The 13,828-nt window shown below is 40.8% G+C and overlaps 1 protein-coding gene across 1 annotated transcript; it reads right to left on the bottom strand.

Moving 5' to 3' along the window:
• Nucleotides 1-2,277: 2,277 nt before the first annotated feature.
• On the bottom strand, nt 2,278-8,111 carry LOC114461686 (potassium voltage-gated channel subfamily V member 2-like). Its single transcript, XM_028443961.1, has 2 exons — nt 6,572-8,111; nt 2,278-2,562 (listed from the first exon to the last, which is right to left on the bottom strand). The coding sequence occupies exons 1-2, from the start codon at nt 7,838-7,840 to the stop codon at nt 2,278-2,280; spliced, it is 1,554 nt and encodes a 517-aa protein (XP_028299762.1). The 5' UTR covers nt 7,841-8,111.
• Nucleotides 8,112-13,828: the final 5,717 nt, after the last annotated feature.

Raw genomic sequence — 13,828 nt, 5'->3', positions numbered from 1 at the left:
TGTTGTTTAAACGCTTTTTTTTCCCCCACAAAATTGTGATTGTCTGATTCCAGGGCCATGCTATCAATATTTATGTTAGCATTTAGGATAATAACCAATGTTAGCATTAATTCAGGAAACATTAGAGGGATTTTTTAGGATATTTATAGTTACTTGGTGTTTTTGTTGTGTTTTTGTTGTATTTTTATGCTTTTGTTGTTATGAATTGAGTTGTTTTGTCTTTTTATTCAGTAATTTAAAGGGTATCAGTCAGTCATTTTGATGGTTTTAGAGTAAATATCTGCATTTACTTTGCGGGCCACACAAAATTAGGCTGAGGGACACATGTGGCCCACGAGCTGCTAGTTGCTAACATAAGTCTAACATAGGAGTACCTGCACAAAGATCAGTCCAAGGTACTACATCAAGGAATATAGAGCATATAATTATATTTTATTATTATTATTATTATTGTTGTTGCTGTTATTGTTATTGAAAAACCACAACAGATGTTTTTACAAAGCAATCTCAGCCATTAATCTCCTTTTTTGCGTCATTTTTTTACAACTTTAAGTTCAACAGTGAGAATGATTTTCAAGTTCCGTGTCCATCCGAACAGAATTCCGCATATTTCAAAGCTTTCTTGCTCAGTTCTCTTCTCATTGTGGGAACAAACTACTTGAAGTTCTGAGAGCTCGGCTTATTACAACTTTTAACGCTGGCCACATTATGAAAAGGACCTCACCCAGAAGACATTTGTAAACAACGAGCTACCAGTGGGAAAATCTGCTGACAGGAAAAGACAACCAGCAGCAGCACAAGTTAGAGGGGATAAGATGGAGAAAATGTAAGATGCAGTGGAAAAAGTGAGTTTTTACAAGAATTGTCCTGCAAATGCAGGCTTGGGGAATGTTATGAGGGCCCGGGGTCTCAGATTGCTTTACCATTTCTGAAAGGTGGTCTAAAAGAAAGAGGCAGGAAAACCCAGAGGTGTAAAGAGTGTACTAATATATCCTACTGAAGTAGAAGTTCTGTTACTTGATTGAAATTATACGTAAGTAAGTCATACATAAAATACTCTAGTACAAATAGAAACTAGCTCTATGAAATAGTACTCAGTTACTTTTACTTCCCAACGTTTATTTTTGGTAATAAATCTTGCCACGGTTCCCTTGTATACAGTAAACATCTCATGTATAAACTTTAAATAAATTCAACTCAAATTTAAAAAAAAAATGATCAGGCTCTAAGTACAGCTACTGTATGTATGAACTCTAAAACACAGTCATGCTAAATGTGCCATGTGGGTATCAACATAATCAGTAGAAACCTACAACCTGAACCCAACAAAGTGGCTGAGCGTTGATCAGAAATGGCACAACTATGAACATATGGATTATGTTCAATATGCCATCAATAGCCAAATCTGATTGGTCAACTATGATGTGATGCATTTGATTGTTGTCTGATCATTGTATTTTTTGTAGTTTCACAGAATCTGTTGATCATTTTAAAACAAAAAAATAATAGTTTACTCAGAACCAGTTAGGTGTGAAAATCTAGCAAATAACTTTACTTCTTTTAAAACATACTTAAGTACAAGTAAAAATATTGATTCAGAAATACACTCATACTCATAAAAGCATCTTGATTACAGTAACGGAGTACTTGTAATCCATTCCTTTTACCTCTGGGAAAAGCCAAAAGGTATTTAAACTGTAAAAGTGAACTATTTTGTTAATTTTCCTGGCCTTTTATAATTGCACCATGACAAACCAGAAGAAGTCTGAAGTTCTGCAGGTAGAAATATCTAGTCTGAACTGCTTCTAAAATACATTTTTTGTGTTGATTCAATGCATTCAAAAACCTGTTTTCTTTCATTTCATTGGATTTTCAGTGGATTTGCTGCGTACTTTGGGTCACTTTCACTCCAATCAATCAATCTATCTATCTATCTATCTATCTATCTATCTATCTATCTATCTATACTCCAACTTGGCTTCAAAGTCAATGTCCATGCTGGGAAATGCGGTTGGTTGACATGATCAATAGTTTTTATTGTGAGTCATTAGAGCACTCTCAAAAATTATTCATGACAAGAAACATTCTTTTGACCAAAGTTTCAAATGAACAGACCGCAACAGCTGAAATGACACAGTCACAGTCATTAAAAATAATCACGGTGGCCGGATATCTCAAGCATGCACCGGTATAGCACCTCTGCACTTCCTTTTCCTGCTCTGGGAACTTTGCTTTCCACAATAGCTTTTTTTTTTTCCACCCGCATAACTTGTCTTCTCACTCTCTTCTCTCACAGTGACCGTTTTTGCTGCTGTCAGCGGGCTGGAAGCACATGTCCATTTTACGCCTGAGTCTCTTCTTGAGTTGAAATCGTCGCTGCACTGTGATGGAGTGGTACTCCTGGGTTTTAAGTTTGCTGTAGTAATCGGAAAACTTGTTGAAGAGGAATGAGATTGGCATGCCGTTGAGGATGATACCGCAGGAGATGCAGGCGAAGGCAACAATGCGTCCCAGGATAGTCACAGGAACCACGTCTCCATAACCCACAGTGGATATACTAACCTGGAAAACAGTACAAGATGCAGTCATTCCGACTTCAGCACCACATCCTTTACGTCAGTGGTTCTCAAACTTCTTTGGCCCAAGTACCCTCTTTCTCTTATTTCTGAATCCAAGTACCCCCCTATGTCCGACTACAACATTTTGCTTAGAAAACTATTTAAAAACAAACACATTTTAAAGAATCTCATTTTGTAAATAAGTGGAACAAAACAGTATTTCTGGCAATCCCAAAGACATTTTTTTTTCTTTTCTAGAATTACTTTTTTATCATGTTTGACATCAGATTTTTATTTATTTTTTTCACTGCATTTTACTTGAACTACATTTATATTTTGCAAAGTGAAAGTATAGAAATACAGTTGTTTAAGATTGTGTGGTGTTTTAATAAAAATAATAATAATAATCATTTCAAAATTTCAAAAATCATTTGTTTTGTTTCAGAGATTTTGGTGACCCCATTTAAACTCCAGGCGACCCCACATGGGGTGCCCACCCCAAAGTTGAAAAACACAGATTTAGTGACTCCTGAATAGATTTATTTCTATAGTTTTTTTATAATTTCCGGTCATATCACACCTGCGGTGGGACCAAGACTGACACTTTATTTGTTAATTGTCCACTCACTCTCTCTCAAGAACCCCTGTAGTGCCATCGAGTACCCCCATCTGAAAAACACTGCTTTATATGATATCCTGTTTGTAGCGGAAAACAATCTGAACACAACTTATTCAGCAGAAACACATGCAAAGTCACAAAGGTTATCAATTATTTTAGCCGTTCAATTGTTCTGAACTCACAATTTCAACTTAAGTATAGCCTCAGTTGAACTTTGGCACCATTTCTCTGGAACTGTTGCACAGTCATTGGATTGTTAATGTCGAGGAAAAAGAAACTTAATGCATGCAGTGAAGATTTTATGAGGAACAGCTGCTCTCCTTATGCACAACTTTCCCAGACTCTCGATTGCTCTTTCTCATCATTGCTCAGAGAGACCTGACCATAAACAGACTTCCTTAGTGATAAACATCTGTACCCGCTGGCATTGTCTCAGTGCAGCCTTTATCATTCCTGACAAACTCATTGATAATCTCACTTGTTGTGCTTTGGAAGTTTCCTTATGTCTAAATCACTCATGTGTATAGATGATTTAGAAGAGTGGTTCTCAAACTTTTTTGACTCAAGTAGCCCTTTTCTATTATTTATGAATCCAAGTACCCCTTTGTCCGACTACAACATTTTGCTCAGTGAACGAGTGATAACACATTTTAAATAATCTCATTTGTAAATAAGTGGAAAGAAACAATATTTCATGCAGTGATTTCTGACGCTTTTCGGATTGTGACTCAAGAATTTCTGGCCACGCCAAAGATGCTTTTTTCTAGAATTAGTTTTTGATCTTTTTTGAGCTCAGATACTTATTTTTTACTGCATTTTTTAGGCCGAGCTACCGGACTCAAAACTTTGTTGTTGTTGTGTACGCTACTGGTAGTTAAAATTGCCTCTTGGAGACCTTTTTGAAAGGGGGGAGGGGGACGGGGGCACACCCCCTTTTTCCAGTCATTTCTAAATTTATCGGAACATAGTCAGTTGTGTGATATATCGTTTCAAAGGCAATTCAACATAGATGCCCATTTTACGTCGCACAATTTCATTTGTTTTACTTGTTGGAACTGAGTCACTTTACTGAATTCTCTGGAAAACGGTAAGTGCTTTTTGGCACGGAGATGTTCCGCAGGCCCGGCCGTAATTCATCAGAACTTGTTGTTTAACTAGATTCATATTTCAAAAAGTGAAAGTATACAAACACCGTTGTTTAAAATTGTGTGTTGTTTCAATTAAAAATAAATAAATAATTAAAACATTAACAAAATGTATTTTCATTTCCAGACATTTCAGGCATTTCAGGGGTGACATTTGTGGCTCCTGAATAGATTTATTTATATAGTTTTTTATCGTTTCTGGTCATCTCACGCCTGGAGTGGAACCCAGACCGAGAATTTATTTGTTAATTTTCCTCTCTCTCTCTCTCTCAAGTACCCCCTGTAGTGCCACTACCCCTATGCGTACCCCCATTTGAAAAACACTAATTTAGAGGATGTGTCAAACTCATGGCCCTTTGGAGCATCCAATTAGGCTAACAAAAAAAGTAAAAATGATGGAAACATGAATCATTGTGTAAATTAAACTCAACCATATTTGCAGGTGCTCACAGTTTTCCCAGTGCTTATGCTTGTTCATGTGGATTTGTTGGGTTTTCTTAACATCTTTAGTGGCCGTGAAAAATAATCTAATTGAAAAGTATTTCAAAGTAGCCCACAATCGCAGCTACTAACAGGAGAGCGAACACACGTGCCTCCACCAACGGGGACTGCCTTGTCCCAAGATGCAGGACTTCTTTTGGTCAGTGTGCTCTCTCCATAAAAGGAGCAAAACTGTAGAACTCTCTACCCGTGCATCTAAAATTAGAGACTAGTGACTTTCTTATTATTTCTCTTACTTATAACATTTTTAAAAGCCTCATGTGGGCAGGTGTTGTAAATTAGCACATGTGCTAACACACTCCAAACAATACATCTGGGTTGTGATGTCCATATCAACTTTAAAAAGTAAAGAAAGCAGTATTTGTGGCAGCAACTATTTAAGAGGAACTGTACTACACATCTTGGTGTATCCTGCTTTATAATGAGCATTTGTCTGTGTCTATAAAGGAAAGGTCTGGGATGGAGCAGGGCGCAAATGACAACGTCCAATTTGAGATTTGGTCTAAACTTTAGCCAACCTAGAAACACTGCTTCCAAACATCCAAACATTAAACTTTTCTTTGCAAATTATACTTAATTGTTACAAACATAATTACACATTAAAGCAGAGAATGTGTGAGAGGGCACACGCCTAGCTAGGATCAAATGTGTTATATTATTTATTATTATAGGAAAATAAAATATGAGAAATGTTTTACCGGGGGTCAAACAAACAGATTTCCCATGAGTTCTATAGGAATCAGACAGATTTAAAATTATTTTCATTGTTGGGGAAACAAATAGAGTGAGCGCTCTGCCAAAAGCCTCCTAATTAGAGGAAGTTACAGTATTCTGCTTTTCAGCAGATTTCACTTTTCTTATGAGGAATGTATCAAAACAGGAAATGAGTCAGAAATTAATATCAGATGTTCTCAAAATATTTTGTTTTGCTGAAAAGCTGAATCTGCACAAAGTTAGTCACCAGTAAATACATTAGATTCAAATTTAAAATGTAATGGCTGCATTTTTTTTTTTTTATTTGGATATTAATCTATGGCCAATTGCAGATGTTATCCAGTGAATATCTGTGGAAATGCGAATCATTAAGGCAAGTCTTCGTCCAAAAATGATTAGAATGATCAAAAAGTTAAACTAAAAAAAAAGTTTTTTTGTTTTTAATCAAGGAGAAAAAGGTGGTGGACATGTTCGGCCCTCATTTATCAACCTTACGTGAAAAACGGTGCAAATCTGAGTTCACATTGTGTCCTACGAAGTGACTGTTGTTGGAGCGGACTAAGGCTGAAGTTTGTATTAAATTCTCAATAACTACCTTAGCCAATGCCTAATGATGGTTTAAATTAAATTTTACTCACCCATAGCCTAAAAGCGTAAATCCCTGCTATTTGATCAAGACAATTCTTTACATTTTGGTCAAGAAAAAGTTGACAAGTCAGGCTGGTGAGCTCGTGCTTAAGGTTGTAAATGACAGCTGAGGCTTGTTCAACACTATTTTCACATTCAGTCCGATTTTGCTGTGCTGCAGCACGAATCCACACACTCAGATTTGAATACATGAGGTCAGACCTGACGTGAGATCTGATAGTAGCGTGCGCTCACATCAGAATTGATAAATACCAAGGCATGTGTGAATTTGGTCGAACGCACGTTGTACGCTCAAATCTGAAGGTACGAACAGTTGAAAAACGAGGGCCACTGTGTCGAAACCAGATCTGTGAAGAGGAATATGTTATCCTGCCTCACATACTTACTGCAGCCCACCACCAGGCATGCGGGATGCTGCTGATGGGAGAGCCCTCGGCCTCTCTTTCTGCTGAGTGCAGGAGGGCAGAGAAGATGAAGATCCCCATGGCTATGAATAGGAAAATGCAGCAGGCCTGCTGATAACACTGTCGCACAGTGAACCCAAAGGCCCTCATCCCGGTCGAGTGACGAGCTAGTTTCAAAATCCGAAATATCCGCATCAGCTTGATGACTTTGAGGACGTGGCTGACCTTGCTGACTCGTGCCATGGCTTTGAGATCTTCCCGTGCATTCATATCCTCAGAATCAGAAATGGCCCCGAAGATAATCTGAGCAAAATAAGGCATGACTGACACCATGTCCACAAAGTTTAGTCCACTCCTCAAAAACAACTGGACATTGGGTGTGGAGATAAGTCTGATTAGGTACTCAAAGGTAAAGAACACGATTGTGAATATTTCCACCCACTCCATGTGTGTCTTGTCATTGATTTTGTAAACTTGCAGATCCTCTACAGTGTTGAGAGACATTGCAACAATGGAGAAAAGCACGAAAAGGTTGGAGAGCACCGAGAATGCCTTCGCTGAAATGGACGAGTATGGGTTCTCTACAATGTTCCACACAGTTCTACGAAAGTCCCCGAAGACCATGTCCTCGAAGCGCTCCTCATCGTATTTCACTTCAATCTCGGCCATCAGCTCCTTGTCCACTTTTAGATTGTCCTTCAGCTCGTCCACTTTCTCCTCAAACACCAGCCAGCAGCAGAACTGAGTGTCCCTCAGGCTAAGGCCCCAGTATTCTATTTCCTCCTCGAAGTTGATGGGGCACATCTCCAGCATGATCCACAGCACTCCGCTGGAGTAGAAATGGCAGACATGATGAAAGAAGGCAGGGTCGCGGTCAAAGAAGAACTCGTTCTTGCTTACGGAATAGTCATCACACAGAGTGAGAAGTTTGGTCTGGTCACTGCAGAGCGCCAAGAAGCCGATCCGAGTGTTGGGATACTGAATGGCACACTTTTTAGGAATGTGGAAGACTTTACCTCCAACGTTGATATTAATGTTCTGTTGTCCTGTTGATCTGTCAGCAGCAGCATCAGGTTGCTCAGATTTGGTGCAAGAATTGTCCAGATTTTCCAAAGAGCTCCAGGCTTTAACGATATTTCCCTGAGAAACCTGAAGCACTTTGTCAACTTCCACGCCTTTTGGTAGACAGTTGATTGTAGAGCGCCGGTTTTGGAAAACCATGTGTTGTTCAGTCTTTTGTAGGTGAGCCATAGCAACGGTTCTTCAAAGATGTGGGTCAATCCAATTGAGAGGAAAACAACAATGACAACACAGATTATAGCTGAATGATCAAAAAAATCAAAACAGAACACATGTCTAGTCCCACAGGAACTGTTTTCCCTGTGAGCAGCAGATCTTCCTGTTTTGGTGGCTCTGTTGTTTTTGAAAGAACCGTCCAGGAAGTCAGAGGCAGAGGAAGAGACTCCCTCGACTGAGTGTCACTGTGAGGACAACGCGTATGATTTATCTTCCCTGGAGTCCAGGGACAGCCAACCAGGATTTGATGCCTTTAATCCCATGGGTGTCCTTCCAAGTTTCCTTAAGAACACCAGGCGGGATTAGCTGGAAAGGATGAATTAAGGGATTCTGGAGTGATAATGCAAAAGGTCAGAAAACACTTTATATCCAACATTTCTCGTCTGCTTTTGTTTCCTTGGTCGGTTCATTAAACCACAAATGTGTTTAACGAACCGATTTGATGAATGAAAATGCAAATATATCTCAAGTTTGGATTTTTTTTATTAGCACTTTCTTCCAATTATTTGGGGAAAAATGTTAGTTTAAAGGCCACCAAATACACTTTCATAGTGGAAAAGGATTTGCGCTTGTCAATCAGGTCCTGCATGAATGACAAAATCACTCCCACTGGGCAATGGAAGGGGATGTGTCTCCTCTAAAAATGCGAGGTATGCTAAGAGAGAAAAGAGGTGTTTGAATGGAGAGTGTCTGTCCACCTCCTCCTTTTATAGGAGGTGGGAGTGTCCCTGGCAGACGGCCACTTTTCACCAGCCAATCAGGATTGGCAGATTGAGAAATTGCTTTTGAGGGCTACAGTTGGAGGGTGCATCCCATAGTGAGACATTTCACAATATATTATGAAATAGAATTCTTGCAGCTTCTTTCAGTTTCTGCTCTTTGCTTCACAAATTTCTCTTTTCTTTGTTGTTGATACATTTTGTATCGGGCGAAAGAAGAAAGACATTTTCTTCTCATTGAAGCATTTATCTTCGGATTAGTTGATGTTTCTCCTTTTGCCTTCATATGTTTCTCCTTTTGCCTTCATACAGTATGTAATTTGATGATTGCTAAAGCCTCATAGGTCTCAATGCTAAGGCGAGCCCTGTCGCTTTCAACTATGTCATCCATAATGTTAAATGACATTTCAGACAAAAGTGCTTTTAACAACTTTCCCAAAATAGGGAGCTTCAACTCTCCTTCAGCCATGTTGGTAGAGAATATTGCACTGCACCAGTCCACATCAATATGTGCAGTGTTCTCATTAAAACTCTGGGCCTTTTCTATCAGATCAGTGACAGTTTGGTAAGCATGGACTTCTTTTGCAAGCTGACCAAGTTCCTCTGCATTCACAACATTTGGTCAATTCTGTGCTAAAGTGCTAAAACTAATCTATGGATGTGTACGCATCGTCACTCAAAGCCTGGATTTTGGTTTGGGGCTCCAAAAGAAGAAAGTTGATTTCTCATTTCAGAATCAAAATCAGGATTAGATACACACACATTACAGTAGTAAAAATAAAGTAAGATAAATAATACTAATAATAATTCATTTATTTGCGAGTCAAATATTACGACGGTTGGTAGTACCAAATTGTTGTCATACCAATATATAAATGGGGCCCATTACCCCGTACGTGTCACTGGGGCGCAAAATTTATCGGAACATAATTGTATGATATATAGTTTCAAAGGTAATTCAACATAAATTACAATTTTATGTTGCACAATTTCCTTTGTTTTACTCGGTGGAACCGAGTCATTTCACTCTCTCGGGAACGTGGTACGTGTTATTTGGCGCGGAGATGTTCCGTGGGCCCGGCCTGAGTTCATCAGAACTTGTTTACTCTGTTATCGACACTAGCCACTTGTGCCCATTCTTGCAAAAACTAGACCCCCTCCACTCCAGACCCCACCTCTCAAATCAACTCACATGCGTCAATTGGCAGTTAATTGTCCCGCTGATATCTGCCAAATATGGGCATGTGGAAGCCTGATAAGTTTGGTTCAGTCCTAAACAAGGCCTGCGCATCACCGAGTTATAACCTTCAACATTATAGTAGCCTTATAGGCTTGATAAAAATGCAAAATGTTTTGCTTGGTGTTAAATAGCATACCTTTAGTCCACCAGCTTTTTCCCAGCTGCTCCTTTCACTCTTCCCCTAGTCTTTCTTTTTCTATTATCCTCTTCAAAACCTCTATACATAAGCCGCCCACTATACAGTCCTCCGTCTTAGCGTATTTTACCAAATTTGCATGATCTTTTATCTCTGAGGGAGCCCGAAACATTTATCTGTGGCTGAGCTGAGCGCTCCGGAGCATTGTGTTGTAGAGAAGGGGAGGAATGCACAAGTATAGAGCGGACGGGCACTCACGGTCACAGACTTCTTTACACGACTAATAACATTGGGAAGAGGCACCATTTATTGTAATTATTATATATATATATATATATATATATATATATATATATATATATACTGTATATACATTTATTTTTGTTGGAAATTTAATTGACGGAAATCTGTCAGAGACGGAAAACTTTAAACCCTGCTTTAGTCTCATTCAGAAGGCCAAATTTGAAAAAAGATCTGTTTCCTCCCTACTTTGTTATTCCACGTTTTGTAAAAAGATTTTTCTCGCTACTTGATGTCATCTCGTGGAAAGTTCTCCTCCTGACAATCCTGGCTCCTCCTACCCTTTAAGAATGTGATCTCTTCCCTCTCAAACCATCTCACAGCTAAAACAAACACTGTTTAATATAGAATATACATTATACTTTATTGTCATCTATGTAAAGCTACATACACGAAATGTGTTTTCTGCATTTAACCACTCCCTGAGGAGCAGTGGGCAGCCACGGAGTAGCGCCCAGGAAGCATTTACAATCAGTTCCATTTTTAGTAGCCGTTACATGTCCTCATTTTGCCTTTGAGATGATCTGACCTGTTAGTGACCCAATGCGATGCAGAGGTTGGACAAAACAGTGGACTATTACCTTGAATGGACTATTCCTGTCAAAAGCAGTGGAGAGGATGACAAGAAAGCGACGTAGCAGCTCTGGTGAGTGTTTGAAGCAGCTGAAACAGCTGATTGACTCTGCTGCCTCTGCCGCTCACACACCATGAAACAGTGTTTGTCTGACTCACAATCACAATAGTTGTTTACGTGCAGTTTTTTTTGGCTGAAAACGATAATACTGTGTGGAAAGCAACAGAAATTTGCTAGTGATCAGCTGTTGTGTAGAGTCAGCAGCTACAGATACGCCTACTCCTGAATATGCAGAAGTAGGCCCCAAAACAGCCTGTTTTTAAAAGTGCTCAGAAAGTCACTTTTCAGAGGGCTAAAACTCTGGAAAACCGGACTATGTTGTTGGGGTCCTTAGAACAAAGTGAAAAATGGCATAATACTGGACATTTAAATGTTGGTAAAAGAAGAATGACCAATATGATGGCAATGTTTTTCCTTACTGTCACACTTCCTTGGAACGATGGCCGAGAGAGAGAGAGAGAGAGAGAGAGCTCCTTCCAGCCTAATCAACTCACTGTGATCTGTTCTAATGACCTACATTTTCAGCTGTTGAGGAGCTTGAAACAGGAAGAGAGATCTGGCAACCACAATGGAAAAAAGTATCAAGACAAGTAGTGGTGTGAGCAGGCAAGCAGGGCAGTCTGAGCACCAGCAGCTCAAAATGCCAGTAGCTTAAGGGCCAAGAATAGAAAGCTTTCAGCAGCTGGTATATACAGTACCACCAGGCCCTGATGACGATCAAAGGAATGTCCCAGGAGAGACTTTCATTCTGCTAACACAGAAAAAGCATCAAATCTCTGGAAAACAAAATATTGAAGATATTAACCATGTTCAACTCATCACCGGAATTAGGGTCAATTACATTTTTCAATTACAACTGCATCTTCAACCATCCATGTCCAATTACAATTACAGTGACCAGCATTATTTACAATTAAACACATAATTAAAATTATAATTATTTTTCCATTGAAAGTCAATTACAATTGTGTTCTGAATTACAAAACTTACATTACAATCAATCACAATTGCTAAGCCTGAAATAAATAATGTGATCTTCTTCTTGTGTTAGCATCTCTTTGGTCAGGTTTGACCCATGTCTTAAATCAGCTGTAAAATACACTAAAAAATATTATATATCATTCAATTTGTTTTTCATCTTTTGGTTACCTTGTTAAGCTTCCTAATCAATAAAAATATTGGTATTGATATTTATGGTGTGAACGTCTGAGCCGTTTTTTGTGTCAGTATACACCTCAAAAATGGTAAAATGATCCTCAAGAGAACTGACAGGTAGCGAGAAAACTTAATATGAAACATATTTTAATAATTGTATTACAAGCCATAGAACTGTAACATGATTTTACAGGTTTGCGTATAAATTAAATTGACGTTTTTGATAGAATTTCCATTCTAATTACTCCATCCATCCATCCATTTTCTTCCGCTTTTATCGGGGGCCAGGTCGCGGAGGCAGAAGTCTCAGCAGAGATGCCCAGACCTCCCGATCCACGCACACCTCCTCCAGCCGTTCTGGGGGGACCCCGAGGCGACACCAGGCCAGCTCAGAGACATAGTCCCTCCAGCGTGTCCTGGGCCTTCCACGAGGCCTCTTCCCAATAGGACATGCCTGAAACACTTCCCGAGGGAGGCGACCAGGAGGCATCCAAAACAGATGCCCAAGCCACCTCAGCTGGCTCCTTTCGATGTGAAGGAGCAGCGACTCTACTCCGAGCTCCTCCCGAGTGAGTGAGCTTCTCAACCTATCTCGAAGGGTGCGCCCAGCCACGCTGCGAAGGAAACTCCTTTTGGCCGCCTGTATCCACGATCTTGTCCTTTCAGTCATTACCCAATTCTCATGACCATAGGTGAGGGTAGGAATGTAGATCGATCAGTAAATCAGAGCTTTACCCCGCGACTCAGCTCCCTCTTCACCACAATAGTCTGATACAGCGACCGCATCACTGCTGATGCCGCACCGATCCGTCTATCAATTTCACGCTCCATCCGACCCTCACTCGTGAACAAGACCCCGAGATACTTGAACTCCTCCACTTGAGGCAAGGACTCTCCACCGACCCAGAGAGGGGAAGCCACCTTTTTCCGGTGGAGAACCATGGCCTCAGATTTGGAGGTGCTGATCCTCATCCGGGCCACTTCACACTCGGCTGCAAACCACCCCAGTGCATGCTGAAGGTCCTGATTTGAGGAAGCCAACAGAACTACTTCATCTGCCAACAGCAGAGATGAAATCCTGAGGCTCCCTCCGGTCCCTGGGTGCACCTTGAAATTCTGTCCATAAAAGTAATGAACAGAACCGGTGACAAAGGGCAGCCCTGGCGGAGACCAACATGCACTGGGAACAGGTCTGACTTACTGCCGGCAATGTAAACCAGGCTCCTGCTGCAGTCACACAGGGAACGGACAGCCCTTAGCAAAGGGCCCCGGACCCCATACTCCCGGAGCACCCCCCACATGGCACCACGAGGGACACGGTCGAACACCTTCTCCAGATCCACAAAGCACATGTGGACTGGTTGGGCAAACTCCCACGAACCCTCGAGCACCCGATGAAGGGTATAGAGCTGGTCCAGTGTGCCACGACCGGGACAAAAACCGCATCCTGAATCCAAGGTTCGACTATCGGCCGGATCCTCCTCTCCAGCACCCTGGAGTAGACCATGCCGGGGAGGCTGAGGAGTGTGATCCCTCTGTAGTTGGAGCACACCCTCCGATACCCCTTCTTAAAGAGATGGACCACCACCCCGGTCTGCCAATCCAGAGGCACTGTCCCCAACTGCCACGCAATGTTGCAGAGACGTGTCAACCAAGACAGTCCTACAACATCCGGAGACTTGAGGTACTCAGGACAAATCTCATCCACCCCCAGAGCCCTGCCCCCGAGGAGCTTTCCAACCACCTCGGTGACTTCAGC

This window comes from Gouania willdenowi, chromosome 4, assembly GCF_900634775.1.
Source record: "Gouania willdenowi chromosome 4, fGouWil2.1, whole genome shotgun sequence".
Taxonomy (NCBI): domain Eukaryota; kingdom Metazoa; phylum Chordata; class Actinopteri; order Blenniiformes; family Gobiesocidae; genus Gouania; species Gouania willdenowi.
The sequence above is the reverse complement of the archived record's forward strand: the minus strand, read 5'-3'. Positions and strand labels throughout refer to the sequence as shown.